This window comes from Phaethon aethereus, assembly GCF_964289735.1.
Source record: "Phaethon aethereus genome assembly, chromosome: 5".
NCBI classification, from domain to species: Eukaryota; Metazoa; Chordata; class Aves; order Phaethontiformes; family Phaethontidae; genus Phaethon; species Phaethon aethereus.
In genome coordinates, this window is record NC_138579.1 from 61,721,594 (window position 1) to 61,748,901 (window position 27,308).

Here is a 27,308-nt window from a genome sequence, read left to right on the forward strand (position 1 = left end):
TTATTTAAAACTTGAAGCCTGCAGAATAGAACAACGTTTAACCACTTTTCCTTTGAAAATGCCAACTGCTCTTACAAAGCGGGGGGCGGGAGGGGGAAGTAAGCCAAACCCAAACTGTGTTACTGCTATGGCCACCTTAAAAGTGAGGCAGCCAGGAGTGAAAGGATAAGTCTGTCTTTTGCGTTGCAACAGCAGTTTGACTCGTTCTGGTAGCACCTGCCAACAAATGTGTTCAGATCTGATCATTCTTTGTGAGTGGAGGGGTTTTATGCGAAGACCAAAGAGCGATAAGCAGGGCCCAAAAGGAAGTGATGCTGAGGAGTTTCCTTCTGTTCCAAAGCTTGGTCCGTTGGAGATGCACATCCCGACGTCTAACCCTTTTGATGGTGTATAAAGCTTCTACACTTTTTGGAAATCAAAATTTGATTCTTGAGTAGAAAACATCTATTTGCTGTTGTAAACTGTGTCTAAAATAGTTGTTCTAGACAAAGTTGTCTTGAAAGTGCTTTTTTAAGCTTGCTGGTTTTCTTCCCATTCAGGTTTTTGAAAGTACTTGACCGACAAAATATGAAGCATGGAAGAGCTTTAAGGTGACCAGTTACTTCAGGCTGAGCACCATCATCTTTCCCCAGGCGGATCTCAGCTTCCGAGACAGGCTTTCAGGTAAAAACTCTTCTGTTTCACAGTTTATGCCATTCAGTAATGAATAAACCTTTCATAAGGTTTCTTCCAACAGTTTAATTATTTGCAGTCTAGAAGATTAAAATGTGTGTGTTTTGGATGAAAAAGCTAATTAGATTTGTTTGTACCTCTAACTAGTCTTCTTAGACTGTCATTGGGTTATTAGTTTTTTATTTGTGGGGTCTGCTGTGGTGGAGGTGTTTGTTCAACCTGATTTTTCTATGGAAATCTTCTAAATTATCTTCCATGAAATTCAGTGAAGTTAGAATTCTCAAAGCTTATGAACTTTTATAATATCTTCAAATGGAGAGACACTAAAACTAGTGTTCCCAGTCAGCGAAAGACAGACAGAACTTACCCTTTATTTATGTTAGGTAGAAGCAGTTGGCTGTCCAGTTAACTTAAGAGTAAACCTGGTTTAGTTAAAGATCCTGCGGACAGTTCTTTAAAAACAATTGTGTTAAGTAATGTGTTATGAGCATGTTCATGGCTTGTGTGCAATATTCAATACACAAGAAACTGGAAAAGGAGAAATTGGCTATTACGTGTTTTACAGCAAAAGGAAATAATACAATTGGGGTTTTTGCAGTTTTTAAGAATACCAAATTTGAGATTTGTGTGTTTTTGGTTAAAAACGTGTAAGTTTCTGCTTCTATTAATGCAATGGTTTTTTGGTTGGGTTTTTTTCTCTCCCCTCCCTCACCCCCCCAATGTTAGACAATCCAATGGCAGACCAAAGGATGGACATATCTTCTACAATTAGTGACTTTATGTCACCAGACCCTGCTGACTTGATCTCCAGTTCCCTTAGCGCTTCAGGAATGGATTGTAATAGGAAAAGAAAGGGAAGCTCTACTGATTACCAGTAAGTTGGATTTCTCTTGATTTAACATTGCTAAAAAGAGCTTGTAACACAACAATACCATGTGGGAGACAATAGAAATATTTATAGCAATTTTTAAATAACGTTTTCTTGACAACCTGTCGTAAAGGTTTTAATAAAGAAAAAAGCTACTATGTACTAAAAGGAAAGTTCATTATTTAATAATAAAAATAAAGCTTTCATCTCAGTGTAGCTAGAATTGAGGGCTATCACATGGGGTAAGGCTGAGGAAAGAAACTTTTGGCTGATGAGGGGGGAAAATAAATTAATACTAATGAAATGTACAGTATGAAGGTTGATTATATTGACCATTTACATAGGAAATAGAATGTCTGACTAGTGGAAGGGAAGATAATAAACTCATTAAAAAGCATAAGCAAAACTGGGAATAGTTCCTTTTCTTCACCTATTTTGTGCCTTTTTAGTCACTTCCTATCAGAGTGCTGCCAACCTTTCCCTGATGAAGCTATTTTAGTCTCCCCGTTGAATATGAATCTGAATAGTCTCTGGTTTGAGGCAGTAGATAATGCCTTTCATTTAATCAACTGATTTAATCTGTTATTGGTCCTCAACTGTAGGCTGTTATTCCTGACAAAATTAAAACTTGGTTTCTTCTAAATCAGAGAGAGAACATGGTTTTGTTACAAGAATGCACCTTCTCTTTAAGGGAAGCTTGCTAATAACAGTTCTCAGAAGCACGGTCCAAGCCATAGTTTTTCTCTTCGGGCAGGTATTTGAAATAGCAAGAAAGCACACCAGCTCGGCTATAGAGTAGTAAACATCATATTACACATTTGGAAATTTGGCAAATTTTACTGTCTTCTGCAGTAGGCACACCAAGACCAACCTACTTGCTCTAAGTCACTATGCAAATCTCATATGTATTGTAACTTTATAAAGTCTAGCTGCAGGTAACTTCTGAACGGGTCCCATCCATTATTAGTACAGCTATGTAGTCAATTTTTGTGTAACTTAGCACAAATTTTATCATTGTGGGCCTTTGGATTGTTGGCAGTTCCTTTTTACAGGGAGGAGTAGAATTTTTAAACCATGCTGAGCATGACCGTTATGAATTAGATGCCCTGTGCATAGGACTTCTTTTTAGGAGAACTTATGCACAAAACTTTTAAGTACTGTTTAAAGACCACAAACATACTGCATATGTAGCTTCTCTAATATGCATTTAGTCTTCCTGAAAAGTACATGACTCCCTCTAGTTGAGTGGACTACTACAAAATTCAGTGAACAGCCTCAATCTTACCAACTTCCTCTTCTCTAGAAAGGATTTCTCCATCTTTATTCTTCTGGGTAGGAAGCATTGCTCAAGTCCTCTTTCCCAAAAGACAGCTTGCTCTTGTAAGTTATAATTCTGCCCTTTAGGTTGTGTGTGCATTTTTTTTAAAATATGTGAAAACACCGTTTCCTTGAATCCTAAGTAAAATAGGTATACAACAGCTGTCGTCATACCCCAGTTCATGTGGTGTTGTAAAGGAAACGGTGGCTAGCAAATATTCCTATTTTAAAATAGAACTTAAGGTAGACTTCCTTGATCCCTCCTTCTATGTGTATGTATTGATAAACATTCAGAAATGCTACTGTTCAGCTTTTTCTGCCTGTTAACAAGTTATTTTTTACATAAATTGTCTGAGTGTCCAGTTTTATGTGTCATTTACCAGGGAAGTCAGGGAGTACGGAAGGCAGAACCTGACTGTTCTAGTGTGGTTCTTTGTTCACCTCTCAAGTACAAGCAAGCATATTGATCACCTGTGCTTTCAGCTCTCCACACCAGCTTTTTTTCAATTCTTTCTCCTGCCACTCCTCCGGGAAAATTCCTGTCCAACCTATTGCTGTCACTTCAGCATGGGTTGTCTGTTCTCCGCTATGGTCTGTTTTAGTCAAATGCTGGAATCCAAGAGTTCATGCACAGGTCTATAATCAGTTAATTTATTTTCTTGGGAGTAATGTTTTCAGTTGAAATGAGATATGATAAGAAAACAAACTATGCTGAAGCATTTGTAACTTACTCTTTAACTCTCTTAAAAAAACAGAGAAAGCAAAATCTAATGCTTGTTGTGACAAAATTAATTTTAGCCTCCTGTAGCTAAAGGTGGCATCACAATTGGAAAGGAACTTGGAAACAAGTTGTTTCTGTCTAAGTCATAGAATCATAGAATAGTTTGGGTTGGAAGGGACCTTCAAAGGCCATCTAGTCCAACCCCCCTGCAGTGAGCAGGGACATCTTCAACTAGAGCAGGTTGCTCAGAGCCCCGTCCAGCCTGACTTGGAATGTTTGCACGGATGGGACATCCACCACCTCCCTGGGCAGCCTGTGCCAGGGTTTCACCTATTCTTTGGTTTCCTACCAAACCAAGTCCTATTCTACACCTGCATGCTGTTTCTTTGTGAGCATCAGAAGTCCTTTGAGCATTGACTAAGACAGTAACTCAAATGTGCAAATTGAGAGATGAAGAAAACCTTAGCATTATTCTAACTTCTTTTAATAACTGATCACAAAGATAATTGATTTAAAGGTGCAGTGAAAAATATATGAAAGACGACCATGTTTATTTTTAAGAAGGCTAATGTCCAGTGTTGAACAGGAATAACTAGTATGTTAATGGTTATTGTGAGAAGATTTTTCATAAGGCTTTTATAAAACAAAGCCTCTTAACATGTTAAAGCTCAGTGGTATTTCAGATCACTTTACAGTCTTGAAGTGGTGCTGGCAGTTAGCTTGCCTGTAGAAATTCTGTTTAATTTACTTATGATATGATAAAGTCTGTATAAAGTTCAGAATTAGGTCTTCAGTACTGACTAAAAGAAAATGTTCATCTGTCCTGCTGGGCAGAATCAAAAACCGAGAAACTTGGGATACTTTAATTTTATTTCTGGCCTTAGAGTCCTCTGAAATCCCATTTATCTAACTACAAGGGCAATAAAGCACAGATCTTTAATTTCTGAAGATGAAACAATATCTCAATGATTTGCATAACATAATTTAGGTTATTTGTTTTGCTGGTGTTTCACATTAGGTGTAGTGAACTATGCTATCTTTTCTTAAAAAATCGGAGTTATTCTTTCAGAAAGTGGATTAATTTGAACAAGCTTGTCTCCTTGGGATATGTTCACTGCTATTGTCTTGTTTTCATTGTGCTTTTCATTCCAAATACAATATAAATTAACTTGAATTTCAGCAGAAAATGTAAGACATTATTCTTATTTCCTATATATGGTGTACTTTATCTTTCTTTCTTTTCAGACTTGATGGCTTTCCTTTTGAGTAAGTATAAATATTTTCATAAGCTGTTTCACTTGAAAAAGATGCTGGGTCTTTTTCCTTGCCTTTCCCTTCCCTCTACCTGAAATTTGCAGGTAAAAATGAAACCAGAATAAACCAGGCTTTAGAGTGCCCATTTAAGCACAGTTGTACAGATTTATATATATCAAAGTGTACTCTTCCTAATTCTTTTGTCTAACAGCGCCGTAGTCCTAGGTGTTCAACTTTTTTCACCAGATATGGCTATGAAAGCTTACGCTTTCCTCTCCTTATTTCTGTACATATGGTTACAATATTAAAATGTAGTAAGTCCTCCTTCCTCTTTTTTTTTCCATGTTGAGACAAAAGCAAGCCATGTATCCACACTGAAAGTTGTACTAATTTAAAATGTGCCTGCTTAGTTTCATACAGTCTCTCATGCTATCTGTGCATTTGGCCATCTCCAGTGGTTCATTGGGCTAGATTATTACCATCTCCTACCCCAAAATCAACTACCATAAAGCAAACTAAAGTGTAGAACACACAGGTACCTGCACAAAGTAATTCAGGGCAATTTGTGAATATTATGCTAGGCACTTTGATAACTGCCTCTGGTTGAACTTTTGACTATAGTAAATGCAAGTTAGTAGTCCTATTTCTGATGAAGGCATGAAAAATATCTGCTTTGATTATGTCCTTTTTTTTTCCCTCTCTAGTTAAGTGAAAAACGCTTTTATAACAGATGATATCTTTGAACTGCAGCATGTTTTACTGTCAAACACATCAAACTGTGCCATTTTGTTAGCTCCGAAGGAAACACAACTAATTTAAGAAAATGTTTTAATATTACAAAAAACACACAACTTCTTTAGTCCTTCCAGGTTCTCACTTTTATATTCTTATTTTTGTATTTATGATTTAAAGATGACAGGAATACTTTATTCTGATTTTATGAGAGTTTGATAACAGTTTTGCTAATCCTGCTTAATTTGTGATCTATTGTTTTATTCTGTTTCTGCAGGGAAGGCATGGATACAGATAAAGATGACCAGCATGGAAGGTACTATTGATAGAGTCACTAAAATGTTGATTCTGCAGTACTAACATAGGATCCTGTGTGTAGATACTGCTTTTCAGTGTCACAGTGGTCATGTGCCCCAAATTGTTTCCTTGCTGGGACAAAGGCTTAAGATTGTTGAACAAATTAAAACAGACAAACAAAAAAAACCCAACACTTTGAGCCACAATATTATAAATAAGGATCTTTTCTGAAGGAAGAACAAATAAATAAATACTCAAATTTTTTAAAACTTATTTTAATGAGGATCAGTAGGTATGTAAGATGCATTAAAAGAATTGGTTTTAGTGTTTTCAGCACTAACTTTGTGATATCATTTCTCAACAGATTGGACTATACAGATCAACAAGGCAGAATAAAAAATGCAAGGTAATACTCTAAACAAGTATATTGAAAGTAATGATTTCTTGTTTTTTTCCATATATGAAATATCTGCATGTGTTTCTTATCCTGAAAATAATTTTTTCTAGTGTTGACCTCTTATTTTTCCATAACTCTGTGCTTGCACATAGTTTTGTGAAAATACTAATTACTAAGTTACTTAAGTTACTAGTTACTAAGGTAAGTTGGTTTTAGTCACTTCATTAACATTGAAATTGAAGTCCGTATGTTTCTTATAATGTTACATTCTTTGTGTTTCTTTCAAACTCAATAGTGGGTTGTAAAACTGTTAACAGTGACTTTTTAATATGGGAAAATTAAAAAAAAAATTATTTAGTGTTTGCTATAATACTTCTGAACTAAACTCTTCCTAATCAGGAAATATCTCAAATACTTAAGTAGAAAGCTATAGGATGAATAGAAGACTTATATTGCCATAGTAAAAGGTAGTTTGAAATGCTTACTACTTTCACATAGTATACCGATTACAAATTCTTGAGTGCTTTATTCAGTATTTATATACACTGAAATTTGCTTCTCTGACTTTTATGATTCCAGTAACGTTTCAGTGTACGTGCTAGGAGCAAAAGTGGTGTACAGCAGTAGAAATCTCTAGATATTTTGTACTTAGTGGATTGCTTCAGAACTGAGGATTCAGTGTACTGTGTGGCCAGCATTGTACATGTTTCCTGGTAAATTAGAACCAAGTGCTGCAGCCTTGTCTGTTGCTTATAACTTACTCACCCAAATAATGAACATAAGATGTCTGAAGAATTCTTTATGTGGATGTCCTTTTTCACAAGGATAAGAGGGTAACTTAATTATCAGGAAGAGGTTAATTTTGTGGTTTTGTTACTCTGTATTTGGGGATTTTTTTAATGATGTACTTTCTCATGCTTTTCTGTTTTTCCTCACCATGTTACTTGTTTAGGGAGGCTCATAGTCAAATTGAAAAAAGGCGTAGAGATAAAATGAACAGTTTTATAGATGAACTGGCATCTTTGGTACCAACGTGCAACGCTATGTCTCGAAAGCTGGATAAACTCACTGTATTGAGAATGGCTGTCCAGCATATGAAAACATTACGTGGTAAGTTGATTGAGGGTGGAGACGGGTGGGATGGGACAGGACTGGACCGGAGGAGGATGACAAAAGGGGATTTCCCCAAAGCCATACATTTTTCTCTCCCTTTTTTGCCCTTTGCCAAGGAGGAGTAAGTTAATACATTCTGTGAGGACTTCTCCCCTTTTCTTGGCATTTGATGCTGCGTATTCTTTTATACCTTACTGGTTCATGGTGCACTGTCCTGATCTGAGTGGGGAATTTGTGGCTGAGAAAAAGAATAGTTTTCCATCATCTGACCTGGTTGGTCACCATTGCTAGATTCAGCAAAAGCAAGGCAGCTGAGGCAGGTGGGGGCAGGGAACGAAGGGCTTAAGTGGCAATGCACAGCCGAGTCTTGTGTAGCACTGAGCAGTGCTCTTAAGCATGCAAAGTGCAAAACATGTTGGATGAGGGGTTAGATTTTAGGTGTAAATAATATTCCTTCAGGACTTCTGAGGTTTTGTGTTCATGCTTTTATTTCTGTGTGAAAGAATGGAGAGTACTTTGAAAATTCAATTTTAGTCTTTTTAAGCAGTTTCTGTTATGAGCACCTGAAGGGAAGCATGCGAGTTTGGAAGAGGTGGGGTTGTTGCAAATTTCTGTAGGTCCTAAAGCTTCATGTAAGAGTGAATCAGTGCTTGGGTACAGTCGGTGATGATGGTGAAAGCTTAAGCCTTCAAGAAATACGCCCTGAGAAAAGACAGTTATGCAGCTAATTTAAAGAAAGTGACTGTTCTAGTTTCTAGGAGACCTGGTGTCTTCCAATCATATTTATCTTGGCGTTTTTGAAAGGTTTAACTTTTTCGGCCACTGTCATTTGATTAGGTTAGTACTTCATAGCACTTCAGTGATTACTAATTTGACTCTCTTTTGTCTTTATGAAAGGAATAGAATGAGAAGAATTACTCTTAATAAATAGCTGCCTCATTTGTTGCTAATTTTTGCCTTTTGGCATTGTGAGTTGATGTCATTGTAATGATGTTTTTTTCTTTGGCATGGAATGAGAGAACTGATTTGTAAGTTCCTAAGTGACAATCTGTTTACATGACCTTGTCATGTTTTACTAAGTTATAAAGAGAAGAAATAGTTTGAAGGTTTTTATTCTTTAATCTCTTATTTTTCATTTCTGATTCTGAGACTTAGACCATAAATCAAGGACAGCATTTGGGTTAAAAAGTATGTCAAGGAACACTTTTATATCTCAGGAGGCATTTAATTTGCATTGCTACATAATGCAGTATTTGTGTTTTAGCAAGAAAACTTCATCCTTTTTTAAGTTAATACCAACAGAGCTCATGTTGATAGTGAAATGAAACCAAAAAACAGTTTTCATTTTAAACAACACCTGCAATGAACAACAGTGTAAGAAGGAGCCAAAGGAAAATTGCTCAATTAAGTATGTATTATTCAGTTTGTGATATGGGGATTGTTTGTTTTCTTTAGGTGCTACAAACCCATATACAGAAGCAAACTACAAGCCTGCTTTTCTATCAGATGATGAATTAAAACATCTTATTCTCAGGGTATGTTTCAACTTTTAATTAAGACCTGTTAATAGCTTTGAATACAACTCTCCCAAAGCAAAACACCAGTATTTTTCTGCCTTGTATCTCAGCTTAAGAATGTTCTGATTCCAGAGGGTAGTGAAGAAATCCACAAGACTACTGCGTAAAGTCAAAGGGTTTTAACCATGACTAGTGCCTTTTAATTTGAGCGGAAAGATTTTAAGAAGGAGGTTTGAGGAGACTGGTATTTTGATTGGAACCATCAAAATATTCAGTTATTTCATGGAATGAACCAAAAGTTCATAAATTGTTTTCTTGAAGACTTTCTGCCATGATCTACCTTGATACATGATTTCCAGCATACAATGATAATACAATGAATGTCTTTTTTTGAGGTCACTGTTGTAGCATGACTTGGTATGTTTGGCTTCTTGCTGTATACTTCTTTTCTAGTGTGGAGAGTATATATATCATTTGTCCATAGTTAAGCTCTTCTAGTAGCTTGTGTAACTTATGAAGCACTGCAGTGTCCAGATGCAGCATATGCAGAACTGAATCTCTGCAGCATTGTGACTCTAAAGCCATGAAATTAGGGCCTAATCCTGCATGCTTGTATGTGACTAAAAAAGAGTGCTATTGAAGTGGCAATTACTTGCAGGCACATAAATAAATATCCAGGTTATGTTTAGTTTCTAAAAAAGGAACTATGGAATAAATACAGTTGAAATAATAGTTTAATTTGAAGGTGTTCCTAAACATAATCATAATATTATTATTATTATTATAAGATATGGATTCTTTCTTCCCAAAAAGTGGTTTTACATTCTGGGCATCGTGCCCAGAATTATGCCAAAAATGTTTGCAGGTGCAAAAAAACCTTCATTGTAATTTCATATTTTGCCTGTTGACTCAGTTATCTCTAAATTTTAAGACAGCTCTCCTAGTGTAGAAATTCTGCTGTATGCAAAGTGGTTTTAAAGGTTATAATGATGCAATGAGGATGTATAGCTTAGGAATTTACTTTTTTTTTCTTTTTCCTAATTAGGCAGCAGATGGATTTCTTTTTGTTGTGGGCTGTGACAGAGGGAAGATACTGTTTGTTTCAGAATCTGTCTTCAAGATCCTCAACTATAGTCAGGTATTCTTTTCCATTTTCAATAATGTTAGGCCTTAAAAGATTTGATAGCTTTTTTATGATTATGCATTTATATGGAAGGTTATTGATGTGAATATTGATGCGATGTCTTGAAAGCTGGGATTTGTTGCAAAGAAAGAGCTTTTCTCTGCCATGTCATTAGAGAAGATTGTTTCTGGTTTCCAGTCAAACTAAGGAGGTGAAAAGGAACTAAATTTACTTTACTGATTGATGCATTCTGATCAGGCATTTACCCTTAGGCTTGTAAAAGCATTATCTAATTGAGAGCGTAAGCAAATATTGAAAAATCAGTCTGAGGTTCTTCCAATAGCTTTGCATGAATTTTTGAAGTTCGTTTTCTTTCTGTCTGTTCTGGTTTTGCTAGCGTAGTTACTGATGGAAGTTGGGAAGTAATTATACCAAAGCCAGGGTTTTAATATATGCTTAATGTGAGGCTTAACTTGCACCATATATTGTATAAAAGATATTCTTCATTCTTTCTGTCGTCTGCTCTCCTTACCAAATTAAAAAACTGTATCAGCGTCAAAAGCTTTCCTCAGCCAGCCTTTAGTTAGGTATATACTGAATACCTACTCATCATGTAAACATTGAAAGGGAACATTTGCAATTACGATTTTTTTTTCCTTCCAATCTGTAGCACATGAAGTGAGACTGAAGAGAAACCAGAATATTTAGTGATGGTGGATTGAGCATGTTACTTCTGCAAAAATCTTACGAAAAATAATGAAATAAATTACTTTGTAATATAGTCCTAACTTAAATATACAGAGAAACATACTTTCCATTAAATCCTGGATCTCAGACATTTGATGTTCCTTGGTTAGACCTATATGTAAAAGGAGTGTTTGTAATAGATGCTAAAATTGGGAAAATATACTGAACACTTTCTTTTTTTTATTTCTGACTGAATATTCAATTTCTACAGAATGATTTGATTGGTCAAAGTTTATTTGATTACCTTCATCCTAAAGATATTGCCAAAGTGAAGGAGCAGCTCTCTTCTTCTGACACTGCACCACGAGAAAGGCTTATAGATGCAAAAAGTAAGTATTACCACCTTTTGAAACAGTGTCATGTAGCCAGATTCAGTGCTTTGGTATATTTGCCTAATGTCAAAAGTTTGTGTGGGGGTTGCTGTTTAGGTTGTGTGTCATGCCAAGGAAGTTTTAGGTTAAAGATGGCGCCGGGAGGCAAGCGTGAAATGGATAACTGAATGGAGAAGCTAGTAGGTTTGGCACGCACCACACTATAGATGTGTTAGTTTAACTGGCTTCACCTGTAAGGTACCGTCTCTTTTTTTTTTTTTTTTTCCAGGCATCAAAGGCTTCATTTTTGCTATTAAAACATATGAAGCATTTGTTCTTATCCATCACTCTCAATGATCAGAATACAGTCAGTATTACTTTGGTAATCCTTAGCTGTCAGTCAAGATTGAGCATTCTGTGTATTTAGTACTTACTGCCACTTCCATTGATGTCCTAACCTTTCTCTTACAAGATTTTTAACCTGGTCACTGGAATAATTCCCTGCTATGTCTCTTAGGTTTATTCCACTCTTGTATTTTAAAGTAGTTCTGTATCTCTGCTGCTTTTGAGGTGAGTGGGTGTTCAATTCACTCTCATAACAGGAGTCTGCATTGCTTAAGTAGAAGATGGTATCTTACAACTGCAGATTTCCAGGTCATTAAGTCTCATGCTTGTCGGGAGCAGAAATCTCTATGATGTCATCTTGAAGAAGCCACCAGCTCAACTTCAGAAACTGAAGCTGAGAGATGTCATTCCAAAGCAGTGAGCCTCGAGGCTCCAGCTGGATCAGCTGAAGTTTTTCTGGCTCCTGGTTTTGTCTGGTTGTCAAGCATGTATATCCAGTGCTAGCTCCTTTTTTGTATGCCTCTGACAAAGTTAGGGCAAAAATAAATACTATGAATTACAGTCTTCCCATCTGCTATGATAGACTGATTGGTAGAATTTCAAGAACTCATATTCTTCAGAGTACTAGTATGTATGTATTTATTTTTATGTTGGCATGAGTGACTCAAGCACAGCTTGTACTCTCGCCACTGAACAGCAGTTTAGAGTGCATGTGGTGCGGGACAGTCTGACCTCCTTGAGGTGACCTCACTCAATTCTAATTTTAAGGGAGGCACATGTTACACTAAAACATTGTCATCGTTGTTTTCCTCCTTATGTTAAAAGTCTACAGGGCCCTGGAAGTTTTTGTATATGTTTATAGGTGTTTGTTTATACATATCCCCATACAGAAATGGTTGAAGTGGATAGCAAGCTGTGGAAAAGCTGCCATGTCATTTAAATCCTCTATCAGCCCTTGGAGCACTGTCCCCTGGAGCTCCAGCTGCATCAGTGGCATTGCTGATACCTCTGCTTCTGATGCATGGCAGGCATCTCCCTGGAGCTCTCTTTGTACCAGCAGTCTGCTGTTGGCTCCCAGAGTTGATGTGTGTTTTGGTACTCTGTTTCTCTGGTTACTTTACACAGAAAAGAATCTAAGAATCTCCTGGAAGAATATGATGAAGGTCAGGAGTTATTGTTAGGGCATGTTCTTATTTCTGTGAGGCTAGAGAGACGTCTTACATGTAACTGGAAGTTTTGGGGATTTGCAGTCCCTGTGTAGGTTACTGCTACCTTTTTTCCTCCTTCCATCAGAACAATGGAAAAAATGTCTAGAAACACACCAGCTGAGATGGACCTGCAATGGCACTGGGCCTCTTCTGCTCTATACGTGCATATGTGCTCTCTGGATGGGTGTTGTGGTAGAAAAGTCTGTCAGTCTGAAGGGTCATAGGCCTATTGAGTGACTATGTATGAAGTACTGCTCTGATTATGGGTAAATAATCTCTCTCTCTTTTATCAGTCGATTGGTGGTCAAAGAAATCACAATGCTTATTGCAAAACTTGTGTGTATTTGTACAATCTTTTGCTAATCTTTGCATTTAGAACCCTGTGTTCTCAAGCTTGCGTCAATGTTTTCACGCTAGAAAGTGTAATCAGAAATTCTAATGTTGATGCGGTCAGTCGAGTCTTGCACATACTCACTTACATGGAAAAATCTCCAAAGTAGGACTTCTGCAGAAGGATATAAAAGGACTTCTGTGCAAGTCCCAGCAAAGTTGAAAGATTGTACGGTTGGGTTGTATGACGTAGTCATTTGTATGGCTAACTTTTTACCTGACAAAGAAGGCTTCCCCCCTTCCTCTGTTTGCTACAGCTGGACTCCCAGTTAAAACTGATATAACACCTGGGCCATCACGACTATGTTCTGGAGCAAGACGGTCCTTCTTTTGTAGGATGAAATGCAATAGGCCTTCAGTGAAAGTAGAAGACAAGGATTTTCCTTCAACCTGTTCAAAGAAGAAAGGTAACAATTACGCATTTTTTATTACCAAATGTAATGGCTGTCAGGCTTTTTTTATACAATCGTTCATTTGCAGTGGTAAAGTTTATGTTTATTGAACATTGTCAATGTTTCTTATTGAGGTATTGAACTTGAACTAGGTCTAGGTCTGTTACTTCTTCATACTTCCTTCCCCACCCCCTAGTAGCTCTTACACACTGTGTTCACATATAAAGCTAAATTCACCTCTCTGCTTTTTGAAATTTTTGCAGGCAGTTTGTGCTGACAGTTCTGGTGGTGTTATTGTGTCTTCTTCAGACATTGATCATATCACATTCAGTCTTGACCTTGTAGCCAGTGTCTCCAACACAGAGGAGCTGTTATCCATTCTGCTTCTCTGCTCTATATTTGACAAGTGATATTTGGATGGATATTGAACATAAATGAGTTTATTCTGAGTTCATCTATGGTTTTGGTACATTCTGAGTACTGGAAACATAGTATTTCTACACCAGAACTATTTGGTCATAACATTATCAAAGTTGGTAATGTTTTTTTTTTTCTCTGCAGGGTACTATTCTAGACATGTTGGAATATATATTTAGTCCAAATTTGAAAGTTCCTTCTTTGAGTACTTTGGATAATACATTTGGTATTAGTTAAAGTGGAAACTGTCAACTAGAGAACAGAAAGCAATTTCAGTGTTTTGTCTCTTGGTGTTACAGCTGCCCCAAGTATTTCCTACTAGGTTCACACACAGCTCCAACCTTGGATCATGCTTTAGTGCTCATCCCTGAGGAAACTAGTTTGTGCAGCTAGGAATAAGCCTTTTACTCTACCTCCCTATGAAAGTCGTCTTCCTTGCAGTTTTAAGGCCTGCTCAGTGCTCAGGAATATGAGTTCTCCTTTCGGATACTGGCTGTATTGCGTGTCATTGTGAACCTTCATCCTTACCCCTATGTACAGCTATGCCCTGTATACCCCAAACAGTGTATATTCTGCCAAACAAATTGTTCCTGTTTTTTGTAGGAGCTTCATGTTAAGTTGAAAAAGACATCTGATTTATTTATTTATTAATATACTAGTTTCTTCAAACAATCCTTTACATTATTTGCATCCTTTGCTGAAATAATAAAATGTGATGCAATTTCTGCTTAAAGATTATCAAAAGTGACCTTGGTCTGAGCTATGTGGTGTTTCAGTATAAACAATGGTTTTGCAGAGATAAATTGTTTATTGAATTATTTTAGATTAGCTGCATTGAAGCAGGAGTGCTGAAAAATCCCCTAGTGAGCAGTATCCGAAATTTCCTGGGTAAGAGAGGACATGCATCATTAGCAGAACTGAGATGAAGTTCTCCAAAGCAATATCCATGACCTAACTGGGTTTTGTTTTGTTTTGTTTTTGTTGTTTTTTTCTTCTTACAGCAGACCGCAAAAGCTTTTGCACTATTCATAGTACAGGATATTTAAAAAGCTGGCCGCCAACAAAAATGGGACTAGATGAAGATAATGAACCAGATAACGAGGGTTGTAATTTAAGCTGTCTGGTTGCAATTGGACGGCTGCATCCTCATGTAGTACCACAGCCAGTCAACGGTGAGATCAGAGTGAAACCTACAGAATATGTTTCTCGACATGCAATAGATGGGAAATTTGTTTTTGTAGATCAGAGGTAAGAATACTTGTAATAACTTCCACAGTAAGTCATTGTCCAATACTGCTTTACTGATGGTGTTAAAGCAGTGTAAATACTATCGAAAAGAGAAATTACTGTTCTTTTCAGCTTTTTACTAAACCCTGACTGCAAATTATTTTGGTTTTTGAGACCGAGCTCAAAGCTAGTACTGTGTATTTATTCAGTACTACTGATTAAATTAAACAAAAAACATCATCCAAAAATATGGCTTACTAGACAGAACAATCCAGGGATCATTTCTGCCGATTTGTTAAGGGAATGTATGTAATTCTCAGAAGAATATGCTGTCCTATTTTGAAACTGGACTTTGTAATTACTACCTCTTTGTTGTTTGAAAACTTTTGCAAACCCTACATAGTTAAGTTATTGCACAGGCTGCGTTAGGCTTTGATAGCATATACATTTATTTAAATATATATTTGGACACATTCTGCTGAATTAATACTTCCGTCTGTGATCTTTTGTATTTATAAGAAAGCAAGCTTTTAATATGGTTACTTTTTGGAAAAGGTTTGAGAACTTGTACCGTCATGGTATCTTCTTTCAAAGATCAATTTTATTTATTATCTAAGAGGCTAATTCTTGTCTTTTCAAAAAGAAATTGCTTGAATTTTCTTAAGTAGCAGAGACATGACCTAGGTCTTCCTTCAAAATAACGGGCATGGTCAAGGGGAAAAAAGGATGTTAATGGAGGGGTTACATTGGGTTGGTTGGAGGGGGCTTGTTTGGTTTCTTTCCTTGTCAAGATGGATTGAGACTGCTCAGATGAGGCTGTTTCAGCTTGCTTGTGGCTTAGGCTCAGTTGCTTGCAATGTAGAGAAGCCCAGGCTCCAAACTGGCAGAATCTGCCTGCTGGAACTTCAGGGGTGTGTCTGGTGTGTCATATGATTTTTTTTTTTTTTTGTGGACTTCGAGAGGAAGTAAAGCTGATAGTCTTGAGAGGAAGTGCAGTAAGGAGAATTTTTTTTTTTTTAACTGTTATCTATCTGGTTGGGCTGGCTGGGTTTTTAATGTTTGTGGTTTGGGTTTTTTGTTTTTAATTTGATAGAAAGCTTGTTAAAATACCAGCTCTTGCAGCAGTGCTTAGAGCTGGTGATCACTCTGGGAGCTGAGCGAGCATTCGTAGCCTTTCTGTTGCTCAGAAAGCATGCCATTCTGTCATGCCGAAGTACGGCAGTTTATGAACGAGTTTTAATTTCCAAAAATCAGACACACTGCCATGATGGATAATTTTGAAGTGTTCTAAAATAAGAAGACTCAGACAATGTTGACCTGTTGGATTTAAATACATATGCTGTTATGTAATTGTTTTCCAGCTGTTGTTTACAGTCCTTGGAATGTGTATACTACCAAGGGCTCTTTGAAAGGGAATTTTTTTTTTTTAGAAGAAAGCTTCATCTGTGGGCTGAAGCTTGGCACCCTATGATCCACGCTTCCACTGGAGAATTTTTAGGCATCTGTAAAAGTTGAAAACTATTAATTTATTTCTATTTTGTGGTTTTTTGTTCATATAGTCTTGCACTGTTCCTTTGTCATTTGTCCAAGGGCATCCAGGAAAGAAACACTTCTTAAACTCTCTGTGACCCTAACTTCTTGTCCTTACGGATTGCATGGTGCCTGGAGGAGAGCTGCCGTAGCTTAGGTACTAACTAGCGGGGCCACAGTCAGAGAACCACTTAACAGTTCGCTGTCAAAATGGCAGGCTACACTGAACAGAGTTTGAGAACCATCCCACCTCTTACTACTTCAGTACTTTTCATGAATCCGGATGGTGAGTTTGAGAGTAAAATTCAGTTGATTATGTATGCAGATGACATCATATACAGCTTCCGAATTCAAAGCTGCCTTGTTAAGTCAGAGAAACAAGCTAAGGAAAAACAGTAAGTAAAGGATGAAATTCAAGAAGGACAAGAACAATTTCCTTCCTTGCTTAATAGAATATAGTCACATATTGAAATCATTAAGTCTTTTGACATCTGCTGTAATTTGGTGCATCTTATCCTTTCCAAAAAGCCTATTTATCCTGCTATGAAAGTAAATGTAAAGGGTTGGACAAGTTGCTTACTGATGCCCATATTGGTTGTTGCCCATATTGGTGGTTACCCATCTATGTCAGGTTTCCCACCACTGCAGTGCTGTTAAAAGGCTTGGTTACTAAAATTCTTGGAAAAATACTGGAATAAGGTTGAATTGGTTCCTAGCTCTCTTTGATAGACTCTACATTTTGCTGCTTTGTGGCTCTCAGCTGTAATTCATCAAAGCAGTCTTTGAGCTGTCAGCAGTTTAAGTGTCCTGGGATAAGGTTCACCAAGCAAAAACCAGTTTGAAAATTTTCTCTCATCTGAATGCTTGTGATATTGCCTTCTCCAAGGCTGAGGCGCTGAATGCTTTTAATGTGTCTGGGGAAAATACAAAAATACCCTGCATTTGAATACTATGTGTTTTGTGCTTCAGTGCTCTTCCTGCTGTTCTTATTCATAGTTACTAATATGTACTAACTTCTGTATTTTATAATACTTAATTTGGGCTTTTTTGGGAGAAGGGGGTTGCAGAAGGGGTGATGATCTACCTAGGTTTGTTCCTCATTACCCTCCTATTTAATATGCACTGGAATAGTTTGGAATTGTGACTCTTACTGTGATTTCTTCAAGGAACTACCATTTTTCCTTCAGTAAATTTTCTTCTAAGAAGTGTGCAAAATCAAAGTTCACTGTAGTTTTTGTTTGCTCGCGACTCTTCTATTGACGATCTCAAACTCAAAACATTCAGCTATGTTACTTTCTATTCTGATGTTCTTGAGCGGTTTCATGAGGGCTCCTGCAGATTCGTTTCTGATAGCGTTCTCTGTCTTCTAAATTAAACGGTGCACACTTCAGGGTCTTCCTGGATGACTTGTCCTGGTTTTGTTCCTTTCTCAACTGTTTCTTCCTTCACCAGGAAATCTTAGAATGATTTCCCTGGGTGGTGGCTGTGTTCTGTGCACCATGGTAGCAGTAATGTACTGTCCCTCCCCAGATACCCTCAAAAGTCTGTCTTATGCTGTCTTTTAGGGGCTGGAGGCAGAGTGTACACATCCCTAATGTACGAGGTGATAGCAATTCTCTTCTGGACAGTCCTCGTCCTCCCCCCCTTATTTTTCCATGTTAGTATTCTGGGCTAGATGAGTTATCCTAATGAAGTTGTTACAGCTTCTAAATCATTAACAACTCAAAAAATAATTCTCGTTGTCTTGTTCTAGCATACAGACCTCTAGGGTGTTCAGCATACTGAAGCACTATAGCTTCTTCCTTGTCAAGAATGACCCTTTCACGTTGTGTTAGGCTGTTGTTTAGCTCATTGTCACTGACCTGCAGTGTTGCTTTGCCTTTCCCCCTCGAACTTAGTTTAAAGCTTGGGTTACCAAGTTGATGCACAAAGTCTCTTTTTCCTCGTTTCCTGAGATGCCTTCCATCCTTGCCAGCAGCTCCTTGAACACTCCCTGAGAGTCAGATCAAGAATCCGTGTCTTTCCCACATTGCAGATCGCGCACGTATTTCATTCTAAAGTTTTCTGATGAGGAAGAAAATGAGTTGACCTTGTGGCTGGTTCTGATGAAACAAAAAATTGGTTTATTTGCTTCATGCTCCTGTTCAATTTAAAACAGAGACACATAGCAGGTCTCTTAGTGCTTATTCAGGAACTTCCAGTTGTTAACCTTTCTTTTTAGGGGTGTGAGTACAGGGTTTGGTGGGGCATGTTTTTGTCCTACTCTTAAGGCTTGTGACTCGAGGGCTCGAGAAGATGCTCCTGAAACACACCGTAGTTGGGCCCATGTGCAGCAGCAGCAGCAGCACTGGGTACACAAAGGAACCCAGCAGTTCTTCAAACCTTTGGTGTCTATTTTTCAATGGCATTTTATGCGGAAAGCTTTGTATTATCTTGTGGCTGCTACAAGGCAGCTTTATTCAGGTTTAAATCCTCAAAATTACAATATACCTCCAAAGCTATTTAGAAGGTCTTACGTACCCTCCAGTGGTGATAGGTCAAATATAATACCTGAGGGCTGTTGGTATTATGTACTTTTTTAATTAACTGAGAATTTAAAAGAGTATTCTTAATGACTTTTTTTACTTTCTAAGCTGAAAATACTTTTCTGCATTACTTGAACCTTACCCAACTTCAGTGTGAGTTTTGGTAATCTGTCACTAATGCTTTGACTTGAAACAAATTTTTTTTTTTTCTCTTACTGCTTTTCCTCTACCTCCCTTTCCCAAGGGCAACAGCCATTCTGGCATACTTACCCCAGGAACTTCTAGGTACTTCGTGTTATGAATATTTTCATCAAGATGATATAGGACATCTTGCAGAATGTCATAGACAAGGTACAGTTATTAATAATTCAGTAAAGACATTTTGTAAAAATATTGGGAACAATTGTGGATTAAGAAAACCGAACAAACTTGAAAAGATTTGGATGTCTCTCTGTTTGCAAATGCTTTAGTCAAGAACGTTGTGCTGCATGTGCCAAACAATGTGATTATCTTAGACTTCCATGGATTTTTAGTGAATATTTGAGGCTCAGGTTGGGTGAGGGGGGTGACTGCAGAAATAGCATTTTTCTTCAGGGGTGAAGGGAGGAATGAACTGAGCTTTCTCTGATAAGGGCTCTGCTTATGTAGTCATGGTGCCTATTTGACACAAAGTTTTGCCTGTTTTTAGTTTTGCAGACAAGAGAAAAAATTACAACTAACTGCTACAAGTTTAAAATAAAAGATGGCTCATTTATTACGTTGCGGAGTCGCTGGTTCAGTTTCATGAACCCTTGGACCAAAGAAGTAGAATACATTGTCTCAACAAATACAGTTGTTTCGTAAGTATTTTTCCCTTAGCAGATGCATGTAAATACTGATTGCTTTGCCCTGTTTCCGGATGAGATTTGACCTAAATACGTGCACATCTTCTATATGACAGTAGGTGTCTTCTCCAGATAACACGCAGAACTGCGTACCTAGGGAGAGGGGAATTAGTTTAATAATTGTGGTAGTTTAATATCTGTTTATTAAAGCCTGCAGAAATAGAAATATTTTCTTTCTTTGGGAAAACCTAGGGTTCTAGTCTTTGTAGGGACTTACAGGAGATGCATTTCTTTGCTTTTGTAGGGACTTCCCCATGCCTTTTTTTCCTTGAGGCTTCTGTACACGTGTAGTGACTTTGCAGTAGAGTAACTGCTTTAGAGGAATTCTCTTGTGAGAGGAGCTCTTTGGGTTCTGCATTGCACACCGAGTTGTAACATGGTGGTTTATTTCTGTTGTTTATCTAGTAAAGGTGCTGCTTTCACAGAGTTGATAGTGACTCACAAACTACTGAAACCCTTAAGCGTTCCATCCTGACGCACTGGCAGAGTGACTGTTTTGCAGGGTTTTCTGTCACTGATTCTTCTAATTCTTGAAATCCACAGCACCAACGTACTTGATAGCGGAGATGCAGCCTTTCCACAGCTTGCGGCTTCTCCACACAGCATGGACAGCGTGCTTCAGGCTGGAGAAGGTAGCTACTGTGCTATGAGGAAATTATTGGCAGTCATGCCTTGTTAGCAGCGGATCCTGCATGCACAAATTTGCTGCGCTTTTGAGAATTTGTCAATATCCTAAAGAAAAATAAGTTTTAGGACAAAAAAGTACTAATGCTGTTCTTGCCTTGTTGAACTTAAATACCAACTTTGGATATAAGCGAATATCCAAGGGATCCAAAGGGAAGCAAATGAGCCAGCTGAAAGAAACAAGTATAAACAGGGTTGGAGGAGTGACCTAGAGGAGAAACGTTTGCCTTCACGGACGGTGCTATTTGTGCATAGTCTAGAGTGACTTCAAGGTCTGTGGCCAGTGCAGATGCCTACTCAGAGGGCGAATATAAGCACAGTTTGGCCATTTTGGGTTTATTGCCCCTCACGTGCCCTTGATTTGACTCTTTATCAAGACATGAAGCCTGACCTCTGATAATCATCATGGGCTTGTTATGAATGCTGCAGATCACTGAATCATCTTTTATAATGGGTGGTGTGCAGCTTAATGTGGAGGAGAGCTTGATTTAATAACAAAGTGTTACTGGAGCAGTGTGGAAGTGAGGTAGAATAGAAGGATGCAGTGACAGCCAACGGATGAAAGACAGGGAAAGAAAGATGGTGATAATACTGAGATTCTTTCCAAAGCACTGGGATCAATTGCTTTTAGAGACCCTATTCACTAGATAGTACTTTTACCGGCTGTGCCTTTATATTGCACGTATGGAATTAGTTCGTACATTGTACATAATACACTTAGCAGAACAGTGCAAGACTTCAGCAAAGCTGGGCTTTTCAGTTATCTCTGTGAAAAATGAGGTTCAGGAAGTCAAACTATGGAGAAGGAAGGGTGGAAAACGTGAGACCACTGAAGGTGGTAGGAAGAGAAGCTGCCACGTAGGAACGATGGAGTACAGTAATGGCAGTAAGGAGGTGTCTGGCCCTTCTGAGAATGGGGAAAAAAACATAGAACAACCTGTTCTATGATAGGATAAGCCTATTCTTGCCACAACACAGCCTTCGGAAAGAAACCATATGTATAATATTGTCAGACTGACAGTTCTTGTCCCCAGAAAAGAAAGTTAATTGAGTGAAGTTTCATTTCAAGCGGTTCTGGCGCTGCTAAAGATTTGCTGACTTTATAGGTGAACCTTCTCACCTCCTGATAGATCTGAGCCATAGATACCGAGGGTTGCTATTGTTAAATATGAATTTCTAAAAGAAGGCAATTATCTGTTACGGAGAAGCAATGCTAAGGGCGTTCCTGCCCTTTCAGTACATGAACTTTGCTGTGCCTTGGAGTATATTGGGCTCCTTCCTGACTACCTCTCAAGTGTTGTGCAAGTGTCAAACCACATTAAAGTAACAGTGAGCTTCTAACTGTTCAGACCTCACTTTTTCCCTCACTTTTAGATACTAGGTACTAGATTATATTATTAGATCTAGATACTAGCAGTTACCTATAGGGACTTTATTTATGTTCATTGGGTAGCTTGGGCTTATCCTGTTATGAATGGAATATGCGCTGGCAAGGTCTTCACATAAAGCAAAGAACGAAACATGTTTGGAGATGAGCCTGTTCAGGCACAGAATAAAGCAGGTCTGACAAGCTATTCTGTACCAGCTCTGGACAAGAGGTACTGCCAGATGCTTGAAACAGCCAGGTTTTGATAAGAGTCAGGATGTGTTGTGTACCTGCTGGCACAGGGGGACATCTAAGAGACATAGCATAGCTCAGTGCAAGTCAGAGCTTTCCACACATTTATAGGTACTCACCAGTTGGAATTGTAAATAAATACAAAGTATTTATAAAGTAAATAAAGTTTAGAAGGTCCTGCAGCTTGTCAAAGCATGCCTAAATACAAACACTTTTTGGATAAGGTTTATAAGCTTTTATCTGACCTGAAGCTATCTACTCATTTCAGGTGGCCCAAAAAGGACCCATCCTACTGTGCCTGGAATTCCAGGTGGAACAAGAGCTGGGGCAGGTAAAATAGGGAGGATGATTGCTGAAGAAATCATGGAGATTCACAGGTGAGAGAAAATGGTATAAAGTTAGAGGAAAATCAGTATTGTTCTTTAAAAGGAAATTAAGGAAGTGTTTCTTCAAGCTGAATACAGAATGATACAATTATATTTTATAAGTGGACAGCTACAGATAACTATTCAGAATACCTGAGGCAGTCAAAGCCCATAGGGAAAGAATGGAAAAGTTTGAGCCTTCCAACTTTCTACTGTAAAAGACTAATATTGGAACATTTTTGTAATAGAGACAATTATCTGTTTATCAGAAACAGTAGTTAAAAAGAACAGCTAACTAGAAACAAACTCCTTTCCAGTGACTTAAAGGTGTAAGTGGTGCAACATCCAAATGCCAAAGGTATTGGCTATGTTCCAAAAAACCAATGTTTATTTTCATGTGATCCACTTTAAAAGCATCTGAGCAGAGTTTTTAGATGTGTAAGTTCAGTTTGTGCAGTTCTCCCACAGCTCTCTGAGCAAGGACACAATGACTAAGCTCGCTCTGCTTTCCCAGGGGCAGGCTCTCTAAAAGTCAAGATGTAGGTTTCTGGTTTAAACCGTAAATCTTGTAGCACCCTTCAGTCAGGGGCTGGAGGAATACATAAATGTTTCTCAGAACAGCCATCTTATTTCTCACCTGTGTAAGCAGCTACTTTCAGTCGGTGTCACTTAATTTCTGCTGGCTAACAATCCCAGTTCTTCATGAATTTCGCCTTGGGAATTGTTCCCTTTCCTATAAAAGTGGTCTCATCCAGAAGATGTTTAGTGTCAGTAATTTAACCATACTGAGCTGCAATTCAGGAAAACATTGAGTCCCTTTCCCATAGCTTTGTTTCTGCTGCAGGCCAGAGACTACTTACATCATTAAGGGAACAGCAGACTTAGCACATATGGCTCCTTTCGTGTCTATAAGAATAGGATAAAGGAGAGAAGAAAAAAACCAAACAAAACAGGGAAAAGAAGAAAGCCCCACCAAGGCTGAACCAATACTTTGAAAGTGAACCATCCCTTTTAGTAGCTGTGAAGCACTTAATTGGCCTGAGTGAGTGTAGTAGTATAGCTTACCACCCATCTTTTCATTTCATTTTAAGACCCTGGGTTAGTTCCAGTCCTTTTTCAGCAGCTGTTACTATCTTCTAAAGCTGCCTTCTGTTCAGCTTTCCCAGAGGAACTCTGCCAAGGATAAGATTCCCATTTCCATTGCTTTTCTCTGTAACCGCCTTTCTCCCCCTAGTCTAGAGATTTGTTGGTTCTACAGTTAATACATTATTCATTAATAAAAAAATTATGTTTGACCAAGGTATTGGAAAATTAAGTGAAAAATGCTGCTTCAGAGTTTTAAAAAAATATTAACTACATAAAATGTCCAGTGTACTTCTGTAGCAGTAGCTCACTTAAGGAGTCTAGGTTTACTGTGACAGAGGCAGCTCAAATTCTTAGCTAGTCTAAATTGAAGTAAAATACAAAAATGAGGCTTTTCTCCATACCCAGGACCTCTTCCTGCTGACTCTGTGAAGACTGTACAGGAACAAATAAGGGGGGGGAGGAGGTAAAGCTTGCAGACCAAGCAAGCTGGACAATTTACACATGACTGTTTTATCTAACTGCAAATAAAAATGTTACTGCTGATTTGAGTAATGATGAAAAAGCAAGGAAATGACAAAAATTAAGTTCATGCCTTTAACACCTTATGCCACCCGACACTAAAGTCAGCATTTGAAATGCCAAGTCTTTGGCACCTGAGTCTAAAGGTTGCCAGTAAATTAATTCCCTATTTTATTTATTCCCATATTTTAGGATAAGGGGATCATCACCTTCTAGCTGCGGTTCAAGTCCACTGAACATTACCAGCACACCACCACCCGACACATCCTCCCCAGGAGGCAAGAAGGTAAGAACAAGCTTTACAAACAGGCTTCTAGCAGTAGAGGCAAGCAACACGAGATCATGCTTATAAAAATTACACGATGTTGAACTCTTCCTGAAACACTCTGACAGCAAGTCTAAGTATTCTGGTGGCTGACATCCCTTTACAGTAGTCCCGAAAGTGTAGAGACCAGTAGTTCTTAAACACTGGCAGCTCTTGAAATCCACCTGCTCTTTAGCTTTTCACTTTTTTTTAACAGAGCTGCAAGAAACGGCTCTCCTCATAGCTCTTGATCCTCCAACAACTCTTTAACACCGCATACTGGTGAACACTGGAAGTGCTATCGTTTGAGCACTGGCTGTGCTCAGATGAATCACAGCAGTTTTACTGTACTGCTGTAGCACAAAGTATGACAATTAAATGCTTTACTGTGCACTGACAGTTTATTTTTAAATCAATACCGTGTACCATGTGTTGTTCTAAGATTGCCTGAGTAGGACTCTCATACTAACACTTAACCACCTCAACACTTGTACTGGCTGCATTTAAGTCATCTAGTAAATTACTACTAATGGTAGTACATTCAAGGGAAGAGGAGCACTTATCCCGATCCTTATTCTGTGCATTTGAACGCTGCCTCAGACTTACTTCACTTTTTTCCCCCAGAAATTATGATGACTATACATAAGAATTGCTTGTACTGCAGCATATAGCTGACAGTAAATATTTGCCTATTCCTGGCTGTCCTTGTTCTTGAAATAAAACTCAAAGTTGGAACAAACTAAGTTATAATTCTCAGAACAGTTATTTTTGCTTCTTCTACCCTACAATAATCCAACACCTAAATATAGTAGGGGCTACAGTAACTGAATAAAGTTGAGCCAGGGGAGGTTTAGATTGGATATTAGGAAAGACTTCTTCACTGAGAGGGTGGTCAGGCATTGGAACAGGCTGCCCAGGGAGGTGGTGGAGTCACCATCTCTGGAAGTGTTCAAAAAACATGTGGATGTGGTGCTTCAGGACATGGTTTAGGGGACATGGTGGCGCTGGATTAATGGGTGGACTTGATGATCTTGAAGGTCCTTTCCAACCTACTGATTCTGTGAAATACACATGGAGAGTTGGGTATGTCGAATAGAGTACCTCCTCAATATTTCTCCTTAGTTAGAAGACTACATTTGCTAGAAACAACCCAAGTTCCAGCTGACGTTGCCCTGAGAAGGGAGCTCACAAGCACTTACTTCCCAGTGTACACACATCTGAGCAGCTGAAAACTATGGTTCAAGTTCAGCTATTCCCTTGCTGTTTAAGAACTCTGGAGAAGGTTCTTCTGTTTCTGGTGAGCTCTAGTGTACACAGTACTGCTGTGCTGCTCTGTACCAAAAAATGGCTGGACTTAGGATCCAGGAGCAATGCTCAGTGCATGCAGTCTGTCTCCACCTGGGAGGATTATACTTGTAAAATTAAGGACCTTAGTTGACTGTACTTTAGTATTTGTTAAGTTCAAAAGCATTCTGTAGGTAGCTGTAATTACTATCACTTGCAGATGGAATACTTACAAAGATGACCCACAGAATTACCCTGAGGACTTTTTCTAGTAGCTTTTCCTAAATTTAGCACATAGTACTGACTTGATCTCTTCCTTTCTGGTGGTGATGTATTATCCATCTGACATCTGCATGATTCTCTGAGGAAATAGCTCCTAGTTGACAACTAGTCTGATTAGCCAGCCTTTAGGTAGTGTTTTTTTCAGGAAACCCATCTTCCCTATATTAAAAATCTCAATATAGGACAATTTAATACTTAATGCAACATCTTATTCCATTTTATGGCTTCTATTTTTTTCTTTCAAGATACTGAACGGTGGCACTCCAGACATTTCCTCAGCTGGGTTACTCTCTGGGCAAATCCAAGATAACTCCAGTTACCCGTATTCTGACAATTCCTCTATTCTTGGTAAGTGAAGTCACACACTAACATGCCTCAACAGCAATTAAACACATATAGACAACTGTAACAAGATGGTTGTTTTTAGCAGTAACTTGCTTTCACTGTCTGCAGGCTATAGCTGAGGCAGGATGCCCATAACCTACCACTGCCTAAAGAGTAGCCTGGCAGTCTATTTTGCTAGCTAGCTTGATCCTGTAATTTTTTTTTTAGATAGTACTTGGAAGCCTCTCTTCTCTTGATGAATCAGTGTGAATTAGCTGAACTCACCTGCTTTTTGTAAATGCTTTTAAACAACTGAAGACAAGCAGAAAGGCTAGACTGACTGCTGGATGTTGATTTAGACTTATTTTTGAAGTACAGCACATAAGGTTGTCCTTATTAGGCATACTGGTCATTTCTGAGGAGTGACCTGCCAGGGTGTCAGAGGACAAAGGTTATCAGTAGTATCCCTGGAACTGTGGCAACCTGGATATCAAACAGATTAATACCCCCAAAAAAGGACAGGTCCCTGAACAGGCTGAACTAAAGTCATATGGCAAGTGCCCAGAGCAAGGTGAGCAAAATAAAACTGAACTTCTGATAACTTGCTGTGTTTATGCTTACAGGGGAGAACTCTCATATAGGCATTGATATGATTGACAATGATCAAGGGTCAAGCAGCCCTAGCAATGATGAAGCAGCAATGGCGGTAATAATGAGCCTTCTTGAAGCAGATGCAGGTCTTGGTGGCCCTGTAGACTTCAGTGATTTGCCATGGCCCTTGTAAATGATGCGCCTGGTTTCAACATCCAAATATCAAAGTGCATTTACTGGTGGAGTTTTACAGTCTGTGAAACT

The 27,308-nt window shown here is 38.3% G+C and overlaps 1 protein-coding gene across 9 annotated transcripts; it reads left to right on the forward strand.

Moving 5' to 3' along the window:
• Window positions 1-1,403: 1,403 nt before the first annotated feature.
• On the forward strand, window positions 1,404-27,237 carry BMAL1 (basic helix-loop-helix ARNT like 1; the record flags this gene model as incomplete). Of its 9 annotated transcripts, none has more annotated exons than XM_082000057.1 (17): window positions 1,404-1,546; window positions 4,824-4,844; window positions 5,842-5,880; window positions 6,226-6,267; window positions 7,211-7,368; window positions 8,827-8,906; window positions 9,934-10,026; window positions 10,970-11,087; window positions 13,270-13,419; window positions 14,823-15,069; window positions 19,348-19,454; window positions 19,792-19,942; window positions 20,531-20,619; window positions 22,558-22,666; window positions 24,452-24,545; window positions 26,375-26,477; window positions 27,077-27,237. In XM_082000057.1, the coding sequence occupies 17 exons, from the start codon at window positions 1,407-1,409 to the stop codon at window positions 27,235-27,237; spliced, it is 1,902 nt and encodes a 633-aa protein (XP_081856183.1). The 9 variants fall into 9 exon arrangements, with proteins under 9 accessions (XP_081856183.1, XP_081856178.1, XP_081856175.1 ...); XM_082000052.1 differs by having other exon boundaries at window positions 1,407-1,546; window positions 14,826-15,069; XM_082000049.1 differs by lacking the exon at window positions 4,824-4,844 and having other exon boundaries at window positions 1,407-1,546; window positions 20,531-20,628.
• Between the last annotated feature and the right edge of the window lie 71 nt (window positions 27,238-27,308).